A 24,887-nucleotide genomic window follows, 5' to 3' on the forward strand; every position below is an offset into this window, starting at 1 on the left:
TTGGGATAATCGGACAGATAGATGCAAAAAATTGAAACTAGACCGCCTTCTTGCACCATGCACAAGAACTGAAAGTGGATTAAAGATTCAACGTAAGACTTGAAGCCATAAAAATCCTAAAAGAAAACATAGACAGTAAAATCTCAGACATTTCTAGTAGCAATATTTTTTCTGATATATCGGCTCAGGAAATGGAAGCAAAAGAAAAAATTTAAAAATGGGGCTGCATTAAACTAAAAAGTTTTCCACAGCAAAGGAAACTATCAACAAAATGAAAGCATAACCCACCAAATGAAAGAACATATTTTCCAATGATAGATCTGATAAGAGATTAATATCCAAAATTCATAAAGAACTTAGATAACTCATCATCAAAAAATAACCAATTAAAAAGTAGGCAGAAGACCTGAATAAACACTTCTCCAAAGAGACCATACAGATGGCCAATAGAAATGAAAAGGTGCTCAATGTCTCTACTCATCGGAGAAATGCAAATTAAAACCAAAATGTGGTATCACCTCATACCTGTCAGAATGGCTATCATCAGTAAATCCACAAAAAAGTGTTGGTTGGTGAGGATGTGGAGAAAAGAGAACCTTGGGCATTATTGGTGAGAATGCAGAAAGGTGCAGCCACTGCGTAAACAGTATAGAATTGAAAATGGAACTGCCTCCTGACCCAGCTTTTCCACTTCTGGGAATGTATCCGAAGAAACTCAAAGTACTATTTACTATAGCCAAGATCTGAATGCAGCCCAAGTGTCCATCAGTAGATGAGTGGATAAAAAAAAGTGCTGGTATATTTGCACAACTAATTAACAAAATAAACTAACAAAATAGAAATAGACTCATATAGAGAAAACAGATTAACAGCTGTCAAAGGGAAATGCAAATTTCCCTTTTCAGCATTTGTTAGGGGCTTACAGGGCTGGGTGAAAAAACTGAAGGGATTAAGAATAAAAACCCTCTTAAACACAGACAGCAGTATGGTGATTACATGAGAGAAAGGGGGTAGGTCAGGAGGAAGACATAGTGATGGAAGGAGATTTGACCTGGGGTGGTAAACACACAGTATAATATACAGATGATATACTGTAGAACTGTACAGCTGAACCCCATATAATTTTATTAACCAATGTCACTGAATAAATTCAGTAAAAAAGTAAAATGATATAATAAAATTTTTATAAAAAGATTTCTGAGAACACAAAATGTAATGACCATAAAATAAAATAAAACATATCAATGAATTTGACTAAATCAAAATTTAAAACTTCTGCTCCCAAAAGACATTGCCTTGGCTGGTGTGGCTCAGTGGACTGAGTGCCAGCCTGAGAACCAAAAGGTCGCCAATTCATTCCCATTTAGGACACATGCCTAGATGGCAGGCCAGGTCCCCGGTTGGGGGCATGCAAGAGACAACTGATCAATGTATCTCTCACACACTGATGTTTCTCTCCCTCTCTTTCTTCCTCCCTTCCCGCTTCCCTAAAAATAAATAAATAAAATCTTTTTTTAAAAAAGAAATGGAAAGGCATGACTCAGAGAGAAAATATTTGCTACATATGTATGTGCCTGTGAGTGTGCATAAAATCTGACAAATAATTTGTATTCAGAATATTAAAAAACTACAAACCAGCAACAAAAAGAAAAAGCCCAATCAAATTATAGGAAAAGACTTGAACTCTCAGTTCAAAAGAAAAGATAAGCAAATGGCTTATAATCACATCATTGCCATCAAAGAGCTACATATTAAAACCACAATGAAATATAACTATACATCCACAAGGATGTGAAAATCAAAAATGCCACACATTGTCAAGAAGGTAAAATAACTAGAACACTAATAACACCATTGGTGGAAATTTCAATGTGTTTACTTTCCATTTTGGGAAAGTTTGGTGATTTCTAAAGTTAAACATACATCTATCTTAGGACACAGCTATTCCATACCTAGGTATTTACCCAACTCTACATAAAGGCTTATATAAATATGTTCATAGCAGCTCTATTTTTAATAAACAAAAACCAGAAACAACCCAAAGTCCATCAACAAGAGAATTGTTGTTATTTCTACAAAATGGAATATTACTCAACAAAGAATATGAAGAAACTAGCCCTAGCTGGCATAGCTCAGTGGATTGAGCGCGGGCTGGGAACCAAAGTGTCCCAGGTTCGATTCCCAGCCAGGGTACATTCCTGGGTTGCAGGCCATAACCCCCAGCAACCGCACATTGATGTTTCTTTCTTTCTCTCTCTCTCTCTCTCTCTCTCTCTCCCCCCCCATCCCTTCCCTCCCTATAAAATAAATAAATAAAATCTTAAAAAAAAAGATAGTATCCTATTAAAAAAAATATGAAGAAACTGTTGATATGTCAAAATGGATGAATCTAAAAATTATATTGAACAATAATCAGATAACAGTAATCAGACACGAGTAGTAGTTACTGTATGATTCCATTTATATAAAGCTTTAGAATAAGCAAAATGAATCTCTACTGACAGACGTAAAGAAATGGTTGCCTGGGTGGGGGAGAGAGGAGGATGGATTAAAAAGAGGCAAGAGAGAATTTTTCTGAGGAGAGGAACATGTTTTATATGTTGATCTGAGTGGTATCTACACGTACTCTTCAAAATTCAGTAAATTTTAGATCCATGATTTTACTATATGTAGATTACATTTTGGCATTTGTTTTTATTTAAGTGAACAGACTGGGTAAATGTCTGTGTCCCTTAGACTACGGGAGGCCAATCTTTCCATTTGTATTCTAGATTCCATCCCTTCTTGCATACTCAAGGAAATGACCTTGTCCCTCTCTGTCCATCATCATCTATTTCTTCACTTTCTATTGGATCATTCTTTTCAGCATACAAATATGTTGAAATGTCTGCCCCTCTCAAGTCCACATATACCTCCACCAATGATTATCCCTGTTTCCATGCAGTAAAACACTTCTAAAAGATTGTCCAGCCTTGGCCAGATAGCTCAGTCAGTTGGAGCCTTGTCCTGATACTCTAGTCAGGGCACATACAAGAATCAACCAATGAATGCATCAATAAGTAGAAAAACACATCAGTGTTTCTCTCTCTCTCTCTCTCTGCAATCAAATTTTTAAAAATATATATTGTCTATGCTCTGTTAAATAGCAAGTTCCCCTTAACTAAATAAAATTATTCATTTTTTAAATTCAACTTTCAGGAGCACACGTGTGGCATAATAATGACTAACACCTAGCAATTTGCAGCTATAAAACATTTTTATATATGTTATCAACTTTAAATCTTCAAAATAACTCTATAGGGTAGGTATTGCTATTATCTCTGTTTAATAGAAACAAGAGGTTCAGAAAGGTTTTATAACCTGCCAACAGTCAGAAACCAAGTAAATGATTCCTAACTTCAAAGCATGTACTTTCTTATTCAATATACTACATTGAGACACTCAGAACTCTCTTAATACAATAAAAATGTCTGACCAATGAAAAATACCCAAAATCTATCATCTATGAGGGAGGATCCTAAAAAACAGAATTTATTTCTAAAAAATTTCTAAGAAAATTTATTTCTAAAAAATCTTATATATTTAAACTTCAGTTATCTTCAATATACTCTCCAATTGATGTAATACACCTATCAACACTTTTTTTCCACTGCTCAAAACAGTTTTTGAACTTGTCGATTTTGATGCCTTTTAGGGCTTCTGCCCGTTTTTTTGTTTCACCTCTTCCCCACCAGCAAAGCATTTCCCCTTGAAGAGTTTTTTCATCAGGAAAACAAAGAAAAATGTCACTCAGGGTGAGATCAAGCGAATAGGGAGGGTAGGAAACAGGGCTCTTGCTGTTTTTTTGGCCAAAAACTGAACACTCAGCAAGGTGTGGGCAAGTGCGCCCTAAATCACCCATCATGAAATGGGCAAATGCGTTGAAAGAGTCTTCAAAAAAAATTCACTAAAGCTGAACACAGTGTGTCACAACAAAGACAGCCAGTACACTGATAACAGATGGTTTCCTACAACACCCACCTAGTAGGGAAAGCCTGTACTACAAGGGGCCACCCTCCAGGAGATAATTTAGGTTTTGGGGGCAGTCCTCCTTTGTATATGCCCTGACTCCTGTGGATCAGTGGGTTGGGTGTCATCCCACAAACTGAAGGGTTAACAGTTTGATTCCCAGTCAGGGCACACTGCTAGGTTGCCGGCCAAGTCCACAGTTGGGTGTGTGCAAGAGGCAACCCATCAATGTTTCTCTCCCAAATCATTGTTTCTCTCCCTCTCTCCTTCCCCTCCCCTTTCTCTAAAAACAAATAAAATCTTTTTTAACTCCATCATATGTATATAATTATCTCATAGTCCTATTTCAAATAACATTTCAACAACCAACATCTACTACAACAAAATTATTATAGTGTATAAGTGTGTGACCAGATAATTTATTATCCAAAAAGAACGCTTTGAGAGTAAATATAGAGCTATTAATAATTATGCCAAGTGTAATAGGCATGATCCAGGATTGTCCTAGGAAATTGGGATATATGGCATCCTACTTATAAACTAGCTTTGCTATATGAAAATAAGAATCCATATTTATAGTTTACTAAAGTATTGCTTTTTATGAACGAACATTTGCTCTGATTCCAAGTAACATGGTAGTCTTCACATTTAGGGAGGAGACTAAGGGCTAAAAGCTATCAGGATTGACCCAATTCTGAATTTGGTCAAATACACTTGGATATTGGTGCTGCTAAACATTTAACTTCAGAATATTAGTAACTAATGACTGAACTAATAAGCTAAATGTTTGAAAACTACAGAGAGTTCTATTAACTAAGCAGTCTTGCAGAAATGGACCAAGGGAAAGAAAAATCATTTCATAGAACGAAGATCAGATATTGCGCAGTAATGTGACTTATACTACAAAAATATCTAAATGAATATGGCCACAAAAATAATGTTAAAGGGGAGAAAAATAAAGTGATATACTACTGCCAGTAAAAAATTAAAAACTCAAAACATTTTATTTGTTTAGCATTTCAGATGAATAAAAGTTACCTAACAGTCAATTATAATAATCAAAGACTTCAGATAAATATTTCTAGTGTGTGCCACTCCCAGCCCAAACACAGACTGATCAATGAGTCTGCCATTCACAGGCAGAGAAATAATTTTCCACGAGGTATCAGACATATAGTTATAAACCTCTATAGGGTATTCAGAAACGATCATTAATGTTTAAATTCTTCACCACCCAGGAGGGTATTATAGTATTTTTAATAACAAATTTATATCAAGTAAGTATAAAGAGGTAAAGGGAGATGATTGTTAAGCAATATTATAGGAAAGGGTTAACATTCAGTCTAGACAAGCATTTAGGTTCTCTGTTTTATCTTTGACAGTTGTGCTTAATGTAGCAATACTGTGGCTGGAAAAATTTGGAGTTAGAAAACCTTGTATGCTTTTCAAACGAAGATGACCTATTTATGAGCATAAATATGAGCATTAACAGATGACAACATTGCACAGTTCTGTAAGAGGATTCCTTAGCTCTTCAAAATACAGAATTTCATAAACAAAACAATTTCATTTTATTTTAAAAGTTCATTTGCCTCACTAGGAAGTCCCATACAGAAAAGTCTGTGCAGTAATCTGAAATTTACAATTCTTATAAAAGACACAAGTCCTGAAATGAGCTTGCATATCCTATTTAAGGGCTCCAAAGAAACCAGCTCAACCAAGTAAGGCAGTTTCGATCTTAGCCAGATTTTAGTCTCCATATGAATGTTCTCCATCTCAGTGGCTTGGCAGATCTTGTTGGATGCACCTCAAAGTCTTGAGTGTTAGAAGAAAAATACCCCAGGACCCCACCCACAGCCCACATAAATTTTCCAGTGTAGGCCAACCCACAGAAATGGCTCCAAAATCATCATGTAGGACACAGTCATGTACAGTCCCAGAATAGTCTTTGACCAAACCTGACCTGTCTGGGCAGACCAAAGAATAGGGCTCCTCTGCTCTACAGCAAACATTCTCCCTATCTCCCTACCTCATTTTCCCAGTCTTCTCTGGCACAAACACAAGCTGTAAGCAATGTCCAAAACCAGACTCAGACACGGATGTTAGGGGAAAAGGCAATGTTCATAGGGGTATTTTGAAACAGTGTTGCTCAGTGAAAAGTACATAAAGTCCAAGTCAGAACAGCTAAATTCTGTCTTAAGCTCTACTACTGCTTACCTAGGAAATATCACTTGTGGGCCTCAAGGGCCAGGACAAAGAGTAAAATGCTCGCTAAGATTCTCTTCTTGTCCTCTCATTCTATGTGTTCCTATCCTACTGAGCCAATTAAAAATAACAAAAGCATCAATTTACCAAATATGTTCTATTATTTCCCAAATTAAGACCAGTTGGAGTCTGATATACATAACACAGGATGAAAGTTGTTATTCAAGGTTAAATGGTTTCAGAGACTATAAATTGAGACTCTTCATCAGTAATGATGGAGTGGAATACAAATAAAAGTTCAAAAAAAAAGTATCTCCAGCCAAATTCATTCAAAGATCTTTAAAAAAAATATATATTCCTTTCACTTAAATCTTATTTAGGAATTCCTAAGAGCTGAATGCTACACTGGAAAGAGTATTGAAACAGGTGTCTAGAGACCTGGGTTTAGTTCAAGATACGTAACTATTTTATGTAAACATCTATAAATCACAGTATCTCCTGGCTTCAGCTTCTTCAACTATAAAATGAGGGAATTAGGTAAGCTTCCTTCCTGTCTAAAATCTAAGATTTAAACTTTTCAGATGGCATCATTCTCTAGGGGCTCAAATTGCTTTTAACAAGAAGAGAATGCTACATTTATAAAATGCCTTCAAATTTAAAAGACTTTCATATCTCCTCAACAATGTGGGATACATATTAATATTAGCATCACCATCACTGAGTATATCATTAAACAAATGTCCAGAGAAGAAAAAAAAAGAGAGAAAACAATCTGTAATTCAGGGAAAGACTCTCAACTAGAACCCAGGTATGTTGAGCACTGGTTCTCACTGGTTTCCAATCATATATTCTGTCATATATTTAGCAATAATTATTTTTAAGTGTGATATAAAAGAACACTAAACATGAAGTCAAATTCTGATGGTTTGTGACCTGGTTCACTCTCTTTACCAGTAAACGCAGGTCAATAATCTATCTTTAGGGTTACTGTTAGACTGGGCACATAGTGGGAACATGCCTAACATGAGTGTGAAAACTAAGATATGACATAATTGCTTTAAACTCAGTCCTCACTGGGAACTGGAGGTGATTTTCAACTCATTTAAAACTGTCACTACATACATAGTTGCTTCAACTTCAGTAGTCTCCCTGCCAACTCCTGAACCTAAATCGCCATGTTCCTTGTAGGACTAGAGGGGAAAAAAAGAGTTACTACAGTTGTCTCGGACAATACTTTATAATTTTATTCATCAAAGCAGCTCTTTCAGGAAATTTAAATAGTATATTGTTTCTATAAAGGCATCATGCAGAGCACTAGATTATGGATATTTGGATTTAATTCCTAACTCTGATACTTACTGGTTTTGCACAAAGCACTCAACTTTTCTTGGTCTCAGTTTCCTCAGGTGTAAAATGTGGCAACTGGTTTGGATGACATTTTAAAATCTTTTTTCAAGCCATGGCACTATAGATCAAGACTATAAAATGCAGCCTTGACTGGCATGGCTCAGTTGATTGAGCATCATCTTGTCAAGCAAAAAATCGCTGATTCGATTCCCAGTCAGGGCACATGCCTGGACTGTGGGCCCAGCCCCCAGTTGGAGCACATGTGAGAGGCAACTGATCAATGTCTCTCTCACACATTTATGTTTCTCTCCCTCTCTTTCTGCTTCCCTTCCCCTCTCTCTAAAAAATAAATAAATAAAATCTTTTAAAAAGACTGTAAAATGCAGACTAACATCTGAAAAAACAGCATAAATGTACTTTATTAGCAGTTGCCTATCCTCTCATTGGTAAGTTAAATAAGGCTGGTGTCAACCTTTCAGATAGTCTTTTGAACACAATAATCACTCAAACCCATTAAAAGATGCACCTTGTTGCCACTTGCCAAGCAGTAGAAGCTTTAAATTTGGGTATTTCTCTGATGAAGAGTAGCCAGTAAGACAAAGGTCAATTAAAATTGGGTCCACATAAGAACTAATTCTTAATAGAGAAAGTAATTGAACCACAACCTAATTAGCAGCAGGTTCCAATAATGGAAGCAGACGTGGGAGTGGAAACGGGAATTAAATTGGTTTGACAGCACACTCCTAATCATCCTAAAATACTGTTAGCATTGAATGTTAGATGTATATGTCCCAGTTATAATTTACTGTAAAATCTTTCCATGTGAGTCTCCATGTTTCAGCACCTGAATTTCTCCTTCTGCATAATGAAATTAAGTAGTCTTTGTCTGTTAGTACTGAACTACACGATATAAGAAAAAGAAATTGTATCCAAGTTCAGCACAGTTGAACCTTACCTTATCTTACCTGAGAATTAAGTTCTCAAGTCACCTCAAATATTTTGTGTAGGCAAAATAACCACTGAGAAACTGTTAAATCACCAGGACTTAGGCTGCTGGAAACTCCGACCAAAAAATTAACTTATTCTCTTCACTTTTGTGCTGGGACCTCCCCCTTTTTCTGGGACACTGAAAGCCAAGATCTACTTTAAAAGAGGGAGGTTAGAACACTGAGTAAATAAGGCAATTTATCTCTTTTTGTAAATAGTTTCATTAGCATAAGTTAAACATTCATTCAATGACACAAGCAGAAATTGGGCAAGCCCATTATCCTACTGCCATTAAAAAAGAACCTTCAGCCCTGGCTGGTGTAGCTCAGTGGATTGAGCGTGGGCCTGTGAACCAAAGCATCACTGGTTCAATTCCCAGTGAGGGCACATACCTGGGTTGCAGGCCAGGTCCCCAGTAGTGGGGCATAAGAGGCAACCACACATTGATGTTTCATTCCCTCTCTTTCTCCCTTCCCCTCTATCTAAAAATAAATAAAATCTTAAAAAAAAAAAAAAAAAACCTTCAGCTCTGGCTGGTGTGGCTCAGTGGATTGCACGCCTGGCTGTGAACCAAAGGGTTCAATTCCCAGTCAGGGCACATACCTGGGTTGCAGGCCAGGTCCCTAGTAGGGGGCACATGAGACTTAACCACACATTGATGTGCCTCTCCCTCTTTCTTCCCTCCCTTCCCCTCTGTCTAAAAATAAACAAAATCTTTTGAAAAAAAAAAAAAACAAAGAAGAGCCTTCAAAACTCTGGATGAGCAAACGGAGGGGGATCTCCTATTTGTTATACACGTATTATTTGACAAAACTCCTTTCACCTTTGGCACATAAGTAAACAGATAGTGAGTACCAATTCTACTAGTAAGCAAACATTTTAGGGACACACAATTTCATAACTTTGGGGCAATCTAACTGCATCAGAGAAGGGCCAACTTTGGCAGGTCTGCTCGTGGCCACCAATGAAGTTCTGTCAGAAGGTATAACATGCTGCATGGACACACACGGAGCACGTCACATTTCCTCAAAGGGCAAAGGTAGCTATGTTTTGTTTTGGTTTTCCCTGATAAATTCACTACACACACAAGCAAGCTTCAAACCTTGGAATCTGGGTGAGGGTCACCCCAGCGGTGCGGCTACTTATAGAGTCCCCCATGTGCCACAGACGCAAAAACTTCTGAGAAAAGCAGAAACAACCAAATGAAAAGTGCACAGAGAATCTCCAGCATGAGCGAGACCAGTGGCACAGGGAGGCTCCAGACCACCCAAGAGAAGGGGCAACAGTTCGCCAGTCGGGAGGCTAACGCCCAGTAAGCGAGCAATTTTGGCTGTCGCCCTCTCTCAGTACCTGAGGGACGTCATGGCTTCACCTTCCTACCCCACGCAACAGCGCTGGTGTCCGATGCTCCGTGTCCGCTCGGGCAGCAGCAGCAGGTACCACGGCAACTGCTTCTCTGCTCAGGCACTCAGCGACCGGAGCGCGTCCTCACACACCCTAGGCACGGGCAGCCCATGCGCTGATTGGCCGAGCCCGCAGGGGGAGGGCGCACCGCCCTTGGCCCGCAGCCGGAGAGGAGCCGCAGGCGCTGCGGGCTACCACGTGCCACCCGTGCGTCTAGTCCTGGTGAGCTGGCACTTGGGCTGGCAAACTGGCTAGCCGGCACGGTGAACATCTTGAGCCCTGGTAGGAGCGTTCTCCCCACTCCCGGCTTACGCGGCAAGAAGTCGGGTGCCCGCCTCAAAAATGGCTACCCGACTGCCAACGGGTCTATCAGTCACAGGGCCAAGGTCTACCTAGGCGAGCTCAGGTCGCGTTACTGGGACCTGAGACAGAGACACTATCGGGCTAACCATCAGAGATGGGGTTTAACAGCCTGCAAAACCCTTCTACAGAAGAAAAGCTGCAACCATCTGGGAAACCTAAGACCTGGGAAAATCCAACGCCAGGCAACAGCAGCACCATATGCTAAATTCGAACTCGCAGCCTTAATCAATGGCTAAATCTGATGGTCCGCAAATGTTCTTGAACTTCAGAAACACGTAGAACAGCTTATTTAATGTATAAATGTCCAGGGCTCACTGGAAACTTGGTGAATCAGAATCTAGAAGTGTGAGACCCAGACAATGGTATTTATAGCGAATGTTCCTGGGGATCCAGGTACACATCTAAAGTTTAAAAGCTCTTGTTCAAACAAGGCTACTCAGACTATCCTACTTGTCAGACTTAATTGTCAGATTACCTAACTTTTCTAAAAAATGTGCAGCCCTCTGAAGCAAGCATCTGTCTAATGCCTCAAGGGGAATAAAAGACAAATTAAATGAATTCCAACTGCTGGAAGGATAGAGGGGAAGGAGTAAGAAAGTATCAGTAAATGCTTTATGACCTAAATAGCTTTTCTTTATTCCCTCTTTATTCTCCGATAATATTTCTATTAACAGATTCCAAGTTCCACTGGCCATATAGGATGGTGATCAATGCCATAGGTCTAAAGTCAGTTATATTATAAACACAACCCAAGATCTTATAATATTGAAATGTGCTATATTGTGACCAAAAGAACTTAATTTTTAATTCTAATTAATTTTAATTAGTTTACATTTTAAAACCAAAGCAATGTAAAATATTTTTCCATTAAACACAATTTGATTTTATTGGACATTTCACCTTTTAACTTGACATTTTCTCATCCAAACTGAGACAATGTAAATATAAAATATGTACCAAATTTTTCAAAACAGTACAAAAATATATAGAACATGGCTCAATAATTTATATTGATTAGATGTTGATAATATTTTGCTATATTGAGTTGAATAAAATATATTACTAAGAATAAAGTTTCTTTTTACTTATTTAATATAACTACTAGAAAATTTAAAATTATATGCATCTTGCATTATATTTCTACTGGACAGTGCTGTTCTACTGTGTAAGTTAGCCTTGCTTCTTTTTTGACCTATCATTGCCCCATGACCGAAAAATTATGTTTTTTCAAAGTAAAATTGGTAGAGACACCAGTTTATACAGACCTGTGGTTCCTTGCTAACCATCTGAAACATCAAAAATTCCAAAAGCATTCTTCAAAAAATGCTTTCTTTTAAGCACTGTTCTCTTTCATTGGGGAAATGCCTATCCAGAATGAATCCATGGACTATAAACCTACTGTGTTAGGTCCATAAGGAATAGCTGTTAAAAAACAGAGCTGTATTTGGCTGATTGAGACTTTGACCAAATGTCCACAAGCAGAATTAGTCAATAGTTCCTATGGATTTAAACAGGATCTGAATCAACACAACAGAAGGATAGCAATTTGAAGCAGTGGAATCACTGACTAATAGCTTCCCTCTTCCTCTTGTGGAAAATGTTCATAACCCACAGAACTAAAAGTAAAACCAGGAATAATCCTTAGAAAAGATTTCAAAACTTCAATGTAACTTTTAATATGGGATGTAGTATGGTGCTTCTCAAATTTTATTATGGATACATACCACTTAAGGGATCCTAAAATAAAGGTTTGACGCAGTAGGCCTCTGTGGCCAAGATTTTGCAATTCTTTATGTACCCAGATTTCACCATTTGCTTCTGGTCTGAGGGTCATGCCAAGTAGCAAAGTTGTAAAGGAAAGTAGGAAGGTTGTAAAAGCAACAAGGCACGTGGTTTGGAAACCCTGCTTGACTTTCTACTAGTTGTATGATCTCAGACTGGTTCTGAAACTATTTGTCCCTCAGTTTACCCATGCTTTACAGAGCACAGTAAAGATTAAAACAATTCTAGTAAAGTGTCTAACAGAGTCCTTGGCACGTGGTGTGATTATTATTTTCTTATTATCACACTACTTAAAATTCCAATCTCTGGGAAGCACAATATGAAAGCTAACATGAACTTAGCACTGTGAAAATAAAATGCACTTTGATCATGCCTAACATACTTTAGTAACTCCCACTTTTGATTTTTAACAATAAATATTTTTTGGTAACAAAATAGCTAGACTTAAAACTTTATTTTTTAACAAATATACTAAATTCTATGCCATTATAGGAAGACAAGGGCCTGCAATAGTCAAAATATTTAATCAAATTAAAGCCATATTACATTTAAAAATTTTTTAACATTTTTGATACTTTTGACACTTTGCATCTAACTTAAATTTGTGTTTTTATATAATCAATTAGCACAACCTGCAAAAAGTTTATTATTTTAAAATGTATATCAGTACCAATTCATTTCAGCAGGTACAAACACAAAAATGTTTCAGCAAACAGATCATCTGTGATTGTTCTTTTTTTTTTTAAAGATTTTATTTATCTATTTTTAGAGAGGGAAGGGAGGGAGAAAGAGAGAGAGAGAGAAACATCAATGTGTGGTTGCTGGGGGCCATGGCCTGCAACCCAGGCATGTGTCCTGACTGGGAATCGAACCTGCGATGCTTTGGTTCGCAGCCCGAGCTCAATCCACTGAGCTACACCAACCAGGGCTGTGGTTGTTCTTTCAGAGTCAGTCACACATATAGACAAAAATAAAGACATGCCTTTCCAGGTAAAAGCCTAAGTTCTTTCTATTCACAGCACCTTTGTTTCCTCAGTCATGTTCTTTTTCTAATCTTTTCCTATCCTCTTTTCCCCCAGTCTTTCCCCAAATACACACACGCACACAGTTATCTCCTGAGCAACTAATATTTAAACTCTTCATCAATTTTTTAAGCAATTGATTTCAACCTTATTCTTTGTACTTTAGGGAAAAGCAGTCAATTGAAATTTTTTAACCTTCATTAACCTTCTTACAATTTAAACAGTTGAACCAAAATAAGTGTGCCCCAAGGAGAACAGTTTGACTTGAGAAGATAAGTAAATATTCTACTTTATCTAATCAAGTGGTTAGTCTGCAGCTACAGAAACAAATAGATCCACTAACCTCACAAGTTAAGTGCTTCTGTAAAGCATAACAAATATGCGGACCCACCATACTAATCTTTTCGACAAATGCTTCAAGCCCCAAAATACTATCAAAGTCTTCTTCAAACACAATCAATTTGTTGTTAAACGTGCAATAAAACAGCACTTATACATTGCTAGTGGCAATTTAAATTAGTACATTTCTAGAAAGCTATTTGGCAATATATGTCAGCAATTCTATGTTTTGACAATTATTGTAAATAAAACAGAACAATATGAACAAAGATTTGTATAACCGGTTATTCATTTCAACATTAATACCAAAAATTTATCATATCCTAAGTAACCAAAAATAAAACAATGGTTAAATAAATTATATAAGAATGTTATGGACCTACTATAAAATCTTGCCATAGACTTTTTAAGAATATACAAAAATGCTTATGATACAATGTTAAATGAAAAAATAAAAACAAAAGGAGTATAAAAAACAATCTTGACTTTGTTAAAATAAATATATATAAATATATATGCCATAATTGCACAGAAAAAAGATTGGTAAGAAACACACCAAGATAATGTATAATTTTTACTTTATTATTTATGTTGATCTAGCTTATAAATTTTCTACTGTATATTGATTTTATTAGCATAAAATTTTTATAATTACTATTAAGCTTTGATTATCCTTCTGAAATGGTTTAAAACTACAAAACTTATTCCTGCTCTTTATTAAAACATATTTCTTTTAATCGTAACAATCAAAACTATGATTTTTAGAGAAATTGGGCTTATTTTATAAATATCTTTTCATGTTTAAAAATTCCTTAAGACAGGAATAACAAAACTAAAATACCTTTATGATCTTGGTTAATTTTAAAACTTAATGAGACAAAAATTAAAAGATAAATACCACTTTTAGAGCTTTGCAGAGCCTTTAAGAGGCCAGATGTCACAAACTGAATGTGGAGTATCTTCCCTTCATGTTATGTAAAACTACATCTCATTTCATATGAATTGAAATATTAATAAAAGTAATTTTTAAAACAACCTATATCATATTCCAAAAGAGAAATTTCTTAATACTTGTCTCCCTAAAATAAGTAGTATATCACACCTTAAGTTTCAGGAGCCTGAGAATAAGGAGCTGAAAATTATAATCCTGAAACTACCAAAAAACATTATGCCCTTTGACCATCAGTTTCCTTATCTGAAACACAGAAAGTTAGTTAGAGGTGACATCTCAGGTCCCTTTCAGTACTTACTGGACAATGAAAGAAAAAAATCTACTCATATCTTAATACAAATTCGGTTGTTTTTAGAATTGATCAGTTCTAATGTAACAAAACACATGTAATTTTAGTTAGCCTTCATTATGGATAAGGTTATTCACAACAAACATTGCTAAATGCATTCATTCTTTTCCCAAAAGACATTATTGGAGGTCTACTATTTTTACTTTTCTTTAATTATAATCTATGGATTCTGATGTCACATTTCACTTTAACATTATATATTTAAACAGAATATAATCTTTAAATGGAACCTGACAATTTATTTCCCAGGAGAATTTGAATAATATGTTAACATTTGATTGACTGAACTTTATTTAGTAAGAATTCTTGGCAAAACTCCCGCCTAGGAACACCTACACAGTGCTTCTTCATTTGCCATGAACTACAAATTTCTGAAACCAAGAAAACCTCCAATCTGAAAGTATAGGATAATAGCGCTTCCCAATTATTCAAGCTGCCAAGAACATATTTTTATTTCTTTTAAGATTTTATTTATTTATTTTTAGAGAGAGGGGAAGGGAGGGAGAAAGAGAGGGAAAGAAACATCGATGTATGGTGGTTGCTTCTCACATGCTCCCAAATAGGGACCTGGCCCGCAACCCAGGCATGTGCCCTGACTGGGAATCAAACTGGCAACCCTTTGATTCACAGACCAGTGCTCAATCCACTGAGCCACACCAGCCAGAGCAAGAACATATTTTTAAATTATACAACATAAAAAGACACTTTAACATAAAAATGTATGAAGGACAGCACAGAATAAAGAATACCACTCCCTAAAATACTGCTGGTAATCCTATGAAGTCTATTTTTATATAAAAGATTTTCTTATTTTTACCTCACCATCAATCTGATCTATGGTATTTCACAAACAAGCTTTTAGAAATCACTCACCATGAGCTCAACAATCATTTAATGAGACCTACTCTACTACTTAAGACACCAGAGATTCAGCAACAATCAAAAACATGCACTGCCCTTGTAGAATCTACATTCTAGTGAGGGGATACAATGACTAATCAAATCAACATATAAGGACATCAGATGATCATAAGTGCTATGCAGATAATAAAAACCAGCAGATCAAAATAGAGAAAGTCTCCTTTAGATTGGGTAGCAGGGAAGGCCTCCAGCAGGTGAGAATAAACTAAATGAAAAGAGTCTCGTAGGGGAAGGGCATTCCTTCCTGACAGCACGAAAATGGCAACTGGAAGGCCAGTGTGAAAAAGGTGAGAGAGAGAAGAAAGGTTTGTGGTCACAGCAAGAAGCAGATCATTTAAGCTTTTATGAGCCTAAGAAATTTTGATTTTGTTATAAGTGGGACAAGAAGACACTACAATTAAGTTTTAAACAGAGGAATGACATAATCTAATTTTGTCATAAAAGATCACCCTGGTTATAGTGTAGAGAATGGAATACAGGAACATGAAAGCAGAGAAAGACTAAATTAGAAGCCTGTTATAGTAATGTAGATGACAAACAATACTGGTTTGAATCATGAAGATAGTGCTGGACAGAGAGAGAAACAGAAGGTCATTTTAGAGGTTGAATGACAGGATCTACTCATGGGAATAGATATGGGGAACTAAGAAAGGAAAGAAATCAAGAGTAACTCCTAGATTTCAGACTAAATTGGGTAAATGGTGCTGCTATTTACTGAGATAAATGGAAAAAGCAAAAAAGCTCAAAACACTGGAGTTCTCAGGGAGGTCAGGGATGGAGACAGACACTGTGGAACAGATTTTGCTTTCTAGTTTTTCTTACTCTATAGTGCCTGCTGCTTTCTGATAGACTAAAAATAAATGTCCAGAATGTATATGCAGTTTCACCTGAACAACACCCTAACAGGGGAACTATTCTACCTTGGCAGTCAGCTGCTAGCATGTACTTATATAAGTAGAATAAATAGGTAAAACTGAGTGCCTAATATGTGCCAGACACCATGCTATATATCCTTCAAGTACTATCCCATTTGAACTTATAACAACGCTATCAGGAGATATTTTATTATTACCATTTTACAGATGAAGAAATTGAAGCTCAAAGAGGTTAAATAACTTGCCCAAAGCCACACATTACAGAGCAGAAACCCAAAGTCTGATAGTCTGACTCCAAAGCTGGGGCTAATTACCACTATACACAGTGTCAGTAGAGTAAGTCCAAGATAGTCTGATATAAGGCTGAGACTTTATAAATATCCAAATTTCAGAACACCACACTATGATTTCACCCATAAGATGTAGTGATTCAGTGACAGCTTTCTGGTTAGCTGGAACACCATATGAAATACTTTCAGAAATTACTTTTTATTTCCATATATGCTCATCTACAGATTAAATCTGAGCAGCCAAGGAATCTGTCATTTTTGTCTTTAATTTAGCTAAGACTCCTGTCACCAAGAATCATTTCTTGGACCATTCTATTTTATTTCTTTAAGATTTTATTTATTTATCTTTAGAGACGGAAGGGAGGGAGAAAGAGAGAGAGAAACATCAATGTGCAGTTGCTGGGGGCTGTGGCCTGCAACTCAGGCATGTACCCTGACTGGGAACCGAACCTGCGACACTTTGGTTCGCAGCCCAAGCTCAATCCACTGAGCTATGCCAGTTAGGGAACCATTTTATTTTTAAAAATTTCAACCACTTCATTTCTGTCAAAATCAAAAGTGTCTGTTTTCAACAAATAAAAAACATTTTTTTACCACTCTGCAAGAATTTAGGGCCACACAGTGAGTGGCTTAAATGTACTATAAAGCTAAGTCCCCCCATCCCAGCCATTCAGCTTGTGTAACTCAAATTTAGGCTTCAGTAAAATTACAAATTATTTCTTATCAAAATCTTTGAAGACTCAGAAGTTAAAACCACAAATGTACACAAAAGGTTCCCCTGTAAAAAAATTTATATAATCTTTGGTTATATCCTTTTTCTAACTCTCAGTGCCTATCACTTTCTATATAAAAGTAAAAATAAATAAGGTCACAAATTGAATATACAGTTGTATCTGAAAAAAAAGTCCTAAGAAATATTCATTTCTACTTGGTTGTTTTATAAATGATGTAACTGTTTTCTAAAAAGTTTTCTTTTGTTCAGCGTTTTTGTTTTTCCTCTAAGAGGATAACAACAGGCACCAATATTCCATAGACTCCACTGATGAGGACTGACCTACATTTGAAGATCCTATCTTCACTCTACTACATGGGCTAAGGCCCATCTTCTCTCGACATCTGTGGAACAGGACCAAGATTGGCACCGATTCATCTGCCAAAAGTCTAATCTGAAAATGGACGCAGGAAAAAATAGAGTGACATGCTTTAGAACAAAGCATTTCAATACCTATAGAACTTGGATAGACTATTTTTCAATGACTACATATTCAAAATTGAAAGACTTGGGGATTTATGAGGTGGTGATGGTAGTGGAGGTGGTAGTGATAATCCCAGCATTATTGGAAACATAGGAGGGAAAGAAGTATATCTGTGAAAATGTAATCTTGAAGTGTCTTTCCTTATGTAGTGCAACAGACATTCTAAGTCAAGAGGAATTAAAACTATGGAATGTTGTCAATGGAGATACTTGAATCTGTGGTTACTTGAGAGAATCATGTAGTCCAGGGGTATCAAATTCATTTTCACTGGGGGGTGGAGGGGAGCGGGGGCAGGGGGACATCGGCCTTGTAACTATAAGCCTTCAAAGGGCCAAATGTAATTTTAGGACTATATAAATGTAACTACTCCTTAACAGTTCATCGAGAGCTCAGCACTGCCACCAGATAGAAACAAGGTGCCAGCCAGACAAAACAAGGTGGAGGGCCAGATTTGGCCCGCAGGCCTTGTGTTTGCCACCTATGATGTAGTCTCTAGTGAAAATGGAAGGATTAGCTTTTGGAGTAGGTCAAAATGATTTCATTACATATGTGAGAGAATCAGATATGAAGACACCAAGAACAAAATTTTTTTATTGTTTCAATGGCTATAAAAGATAATCACTGAGAAGTGCAATGTGATAGGATGACCAATATCAGGGTTTGGTGCATGTTCATACTACATACACATTGAAATGTATGTATGTATGTAATATTATTCCAAAAATTGTTATTTTGGTATAACTAAGCATCTTTAACTTAAAATCACTTTGCCAGGAGTTGAGATATTTATCCTCACAAAGCCTATTTATAAGCTGAAAATATACTTAAGTTCTCCCATTCCCGTTTTACTTTTGGGTAAGTTTTAATACTTATTTTTTCATTTAAACTCACAGAATTTAATTCTAACCTCTTATCATTTGTTCACATTTCCCTCCTTAAATATTTTGAAAAAGAACAATGATTAAAATAAAATTTAAAAAATTTTTGAAAGAAATCTTGACTATCTTTATGTTTTCCTAGGTGGGGGGAGGGGAACCGCTTGGAATAGAGAAGCGTTTATGATGAATGTGGTTTGCCTGAAAAACAGAACATTTGTCTGCAGACTCAGGCAAAGCAGATTTATTCAACAGCAACAACTAGTCCAACAGCAAGTCTAACCCATTCCCTGAAAGCCAGTCTAACCCATTCCCTGCAAGCCAGATTTTAAACTGAAATACAACTTCAAGATTTGGAGTCCTAAATAGCCACAGTGAATGACAAGATAAATCCTTTTTCCTTACATCTTAAGAGATCACTATGAATATTCAAACTATGGGCAGATGTTCTGAAATGAGTATTTATTCAAATCCTTGTGATTCTATCACAGGGAATAACACTCTTCTAAACAGTAGAAGGTCAACTAAAGGTACACTGCATCATAAAACATGCATTTTATAAGAGTGGATGAATTCTTTTTTATTTAATATAGATAAATTACATATATAACATTATATTATTTTCAGATGTACAATATAATGATTCAACGTTTGCATATGTTGCAAAATGATCAACACAATATGCCTAGTTAACAACTGTTACCATGCAATTACAATCTTTTTCTTATAATGAGAACTTTTAATAAAAACTTTTAGTGTTTTTGTTTCCTTTACTGAAGAATGGGTTGGGGGGTGGGAGCAGATTTCTCACTCTTTCAGATGTCAACACAAACATAACAGTCTCAGCTTCCCCGTATGTGAAAAGAGTAATTATACCCAAATGTAATCTTCAGGCATCGTAAGAAGGCAGCTCCTTTGTATGCCAAATAGACTTTTTAGACAGTATTAGGTAGTAAACTTAAAACTCCACAGAAATTTTTAAACCTTAAATTATATTTCTTTTTCAGCTTTATTGATGTGTAATTGACAAAAAATTGTGTATACTTAAAATGTACAACTTGATGTACTGATATACATACACATTGTGAAATGATCACAATAAAATAATTAACATATTTCTCCAGGTATCATTTGCAAATATATTTTCCCATATTATTTGGTTCCCTTTTCATTTTGCTGATGTTTTCTTTAATTGTGCAGAAGCCTTTTATTTTCATGAAGTACCATTTGTTTATTCTTTCCTTTATGTCCCTTACTCTAGAGGACGTATCAGTGAAAATATTGTTGCATGGAATATCTGAGACTTTCCTGCCTATGTTTTCCTCTAGGACATTTATGATGTCACAACTTATATTTAAGTCTTTTATCCATCTTCAGTTTATTTTTGTGTATAGTGTAAGTTGGTGGTCAAGTTTCATTTTCTTGCATGTAGCTGTCCAAGTCTCCCAACACCATTTGTTGAAGAAGCTATTTTTACTCCATTTTATGTTTCTGCTCCCTTTGTTAAATATTAATTGACCATAGAAACTTGGGTTTATTTCTGGGCTCTCTATTCTGTTCCATTAATCTGTGTGTTGTTCTTATGCTAGTACCAGACTATTTTGCTTACTGTGGCCTTGTAAAACAGTTTGATATCAGGTATTGTGATCCCTCCTACTTTGTTCTTTCTCAAAGCTGCTGCAGCTATTCAGGGTTGTTTATGGTTCCATATAAAGTTTTGAAATGTTTGTTCTATATCTGTGAAATATGTCACTGATATTTTAATAGAGATTGTGTTGAATCTATAAATTGTTTTGAATACTATGGACATTTTGATATGTTAATTCTTCCAATCCATGAACACGGTATATGCTTCCATTTATTTGTGTCTTCCTTGATTTCTTTTTTCAGTGTTGTGTAGTTTTCTGAGTACAGGTTAAACTTTAAATTATTTTCTTCAAAAAACCAAAATACTTGGAATTTCATGGAAAATAATATGCATATTTAAATTGAACTCTGAACTTTGAAACCAAAATTAGATACATTTTCCAACAATGGGACATTATTAAAAGCAATCATCTTTCAAAGGGCAAGTTACAGAATTAAATGCTTGATGTACAATTTAGTCATCTTTTTCAAAATTATTTTACCAATTGTGGCACTTTTTTAAACGGTCACAATTTCTTAGAGACAACAGTATCTGTCCCCTCCGCTTAAATGTAGGGTAGCTGGTGATTCCTTTGACCAATAAGGTATAGTGGAAGCAATGCTATGCCACATTCCAGGCTAGCCTTTAAGAATTTGGTCAGCTCCTGCCTTGGTCTCTTGGAGCCTTAAGCTGCCATATATGACATCCAACTACAGAAACCAAATGGAGAGGCCCTCAAACCATATGGGCAGGGAGAGAAGCCCAGCTGAGCCAAGCTTTCCAGCCATGCTTTCCAAAGCACCGGGAAATGAGTAAAGACAACCTACACCCTCCAGACCAAACCTTCTGTCAGCTAAATATATCCAAGTGATCCTAGTCAATACCACAAGGAGTCAAAGAACCAGCTGGCCAAGCCATGTCTGAATTCCTGGCCCACAAATTATAAACTCTAGTAAAATAGTTGTTATTTTAAGCAACTAAATTTTGGAACAGAAAAAAACAAAATTACTGTGAAAAATATGAAAAGTACCTTTTGCATTGTAACCTAGTCCTCTATATCAGAGGTTTTCACCTTCTTCATCTCATGGCACACATATACTAACTACTAAAGTTCTGCAGCATACCAAAAAGTATAGTTTTTGCTGATATGGCAAAAAAAATAAGTATAATTTTGATTCATTCACACTGGACGGCTACTGTTGTGTTGGCTATTGTCACTTTTTTATTTGAAAATAACAAATTACAGGAAAAGAGGTGAGTGCCCATACATGTTGTAAAATTTATTGCAGCACACCTATTGAAAATTGTTGCTCTCTCTCTATGTATACATAACTGAAATAATGTTTTACAAAGCAGTACTTGCCCTGGCTATATTCAATGCACTCATATTTTCTATTCTATTTTCTTTATAAAATACCAGTTGTGCTACACCTAAACTGACTCATGATGTAATCTGAAAAGCATTTTAGTCTACACTGATCACTCCACAGGTGCATACACAGAAAACTTAGAAGGACCTTGGTCCTACCCTGGCCAGGTAGCTCAGTTGGTTAGAGTGTCATCCAGGTATAATCCCCAGTAAGGGCACATACAAGAATCAACCAATGAATGCACCAATAAGTGGAACAACAAATTCATGTTTCTCTCTCTCCCCGCTTCCTCTCTCTTCTTCAGTAAATAATTTTAAAAAAGAACACAGTTGTCCTGATACCTGATCCAAAGCCCTTTTCCTTGCACCATACTAACAGCCCAATAGGTATTACAGTTCATAACAACAAGTTTCTCACAACTCACATACACACCTCAAAGCTGAACAGCTGAGATGTCTGAGATTGGAGATTATACAGAAATGAGAAATTTCTATATAACTAAGAAATTTAGTTATAAAATGCTCAACTGAGCCTTTTCCTTTTTACCACTTCCTTTTACCTCCCATTCCCTTTTCACAAGTCTGTATTTCCCTCCCCCTACTCCCTTTTTCCTGTGGTTATCAAGCATTATAAAAGTAAGGTTTTTAAATATAGGTTTCCCTGCTATCCAAAAGTACAGTGTTCCTCTGAAAGCCTGTATAAGCTGAAATGGAGTAGAGGGAAGAAGCAATTACCTTAGGACACATCTTGCTGATGAATGTACAAAATAAATCAAGATAGAGCACACGTGTTCACAGACACAATGGGAAGCTATGGCACTTGGTGTTGAGATGCTGAGTGTAGTTTCTGAGGAGACTGGCAGTACCACTATCACTGCTCAGAGGGCATGCTGCCTCTATGACGGCTCGAGGCAAGACAAACTCTGAATACCATATTTGCTCTGAATACCTTTTTTGTAAAAGTAAAAATCCTCTTCGGATTTCTTTCAGTTAGTGAAAGAACAGGCACTAATGTAGATCTTTCATAAAAGTAAAGTGGTATTAGGCAAACTTTAAAAAAACAGGGACACCTGTACCAGCTGAATTTAATAAAATGTTGTAGTGCATTCTTAAAAGTAAATTAAATGAATAGGTCATCATTTCTTTTTAAAAGTTTTTTTTTTAATTGTATGAGGTCCAAGGCTAATTCTGACTATAGGTCTTTTTTTTTTAATCCTCACCCAAGAACATATTTATTCATTTTAGAGAGAGAAGAAAGAAGAGGGAGACAGGGCGGGGAGAGAGAGAAAAACATTGTTCAGCTGCCTCCTGTACACACCCCCACCAGGGATGGAACGCTCAACCTAGGTTCATGCCCTGACTGGAAACCAAATTCAAAAACTTTTGGTGTATGGGATGACATTCCAACCAACTGAGCCACCCCCAGCCAGGGCTGTAGGTCATTTTTAATTAAAAAAAAAAAAAGTTCTCATTTCTGCCATCTCACATCTGGTAGAACATTTTTGTAGGATTTTACATTTTAAATAGTATTAAAAGAATAACAGTTTCTTAGAAGACCATTAGTAATTGTTTCATGTATAATATAGGAATGCTTTTTGAAGTAAAAGCCCTACTCAGTTTTTTTTAATCCTACAAATCAGTGTTGATTCCAGTGCTGCTGTTTATACGCTACCCTGAACATTGCAGCTAATTATTAAAAATATCAAAATAAGACAGATACAGGTTCAAATCCTATCTCTGTCACTTACTGTGTTACCTTGGGTACATTAAACTCTCTGAACAGTAATGGTAATCTCATATTATTACTATAATAAAGCTAAAGTCATTAAGATTTGAATTATTAATATCAGGGTAAAGTGAAAAATCTCCAAATAAGTTAAAACTTATCAGAAATAGTCCTCTGGAATGTTTTAACTCTTAAACATAAACAAAATTGGTCACCCAAGTATTTTAATTAGAAAATACAATCTGCTCAAAGTTCAACAAAATAATTCATTTGCAAAGCATACATTAAGTATATCCCACAAGGAAATATTTATTCTTGGGAGAGAAAACTGCATGTATGTAAGAGAACATGAAAGACAAAACTCTAAACACAATTCCTAAACACATTCCCACAAATTTTCTTTAAGTAGTGTACTTATCTCACACATACAGAATTCACTTTGGCAAGTTCTCAATTTGCATCTTCACGTAAACAGCAAGAAATGTGAGTCAGAGGTCCAGAGTGTGAAATGGAAGCTCACTGCTAGGGACTCAACCTCCCTGGGTCTATTTCCTTGGGTAAAGGTAGCCTGGGTAAAGGATCAATAAGAAAAAGTAAAAGTGCTAGACATATTCTTTTTTTTTAAAGATTTTTTTTAATTTATGTATTTTTAGAGAGGGAAGGGAGGGAGAAAGAGAGAGAGAGAGAAACATCGATGTGTGGTTTCTGGAAGCCATAGCCTGCAACCCAGGCATGTGCCCTGACTGGGAATCGAACCTGAGACACTTTGGTTCGCAGCCCGTGCTCAATCCACTGAGCTACGCCAGCCAGGGGACATATTCTTTAAATACGTTATTCTTATCTTTAAAAACAAACAGTCCTGGATGGTATAGCTCAGTGGATTGAGTGTAGGCTAAGAACCAAAGGGTCACTGGTTCAATTCCCAGTCAGGGCACATGCCTGGGTTGTGGGCTAGGTCCCCAGTAGGGTGTGTGAAAGGCAACCACACATGGATATTTCTCTCCCTCTCTTTCTCCTTCCCTTCCCCTCTCTCTAAAAATAAATAAATAAAATCTTTAAAAAAAAACCTCCAAGGAAACTGATACTTCATTTCTTATTCCAGAGCATAGTACAATGAGAAGTTATACACTTAGAATCAAATCTCACTTCAAATAATTAATAGCTTTAAGCAACTAGCTGTGTTACCTGAC

At 36.3% G+C, this 24,887-nt stretch overlaps 1 protein-coding gene across 2 annotated transcripts in view; it reads right to left on the reverse strand.

Annotated features, from left to right (window-relative positions):
- ADK (adenosine kinase) overlaps positions 1-24,887 on the reverse strand; it is a 576,611-nt gene that overhangs the window by 535,099 nt on the left and 16,625 nt on the right. Inside the window, exon 1 of one of the 2 annotated variants that reach the window (XM_045842325.1) lies at positions 9,898-10,043. The exons of the other annotated variant lie outside the window; for it this stretch is intronic. Coding sequence (XP_045698281.1) covers positions 9,898-9,911 — 14 coding nt within the window. The 5' untranslated portion in view covers positions 9,912-10,043. Of the gene's footprint in view, positions 1-9,897; positions 10,044-24,887 lie in introns of those variants that run through there. 2 annotated transcript variants of the gene reach the window in all.

The sequence above is a fragment of the Phyllostomus hastatus genome, unplaced genomic scaffold (assembly GCF_019186645.2).
Source record: "Phyllostomus hastatus isolate PE091 unplaced genomic scaffold, TTU_PhHast_1.1 phas_contig_38, whole genome shotgun sequence".
NCBI lineage: Eukaryota > Metazoa > Chordata > Mammalia > Chiroptera > Phyllostomidae > Phyllostomus > Phyllostomus hastatus.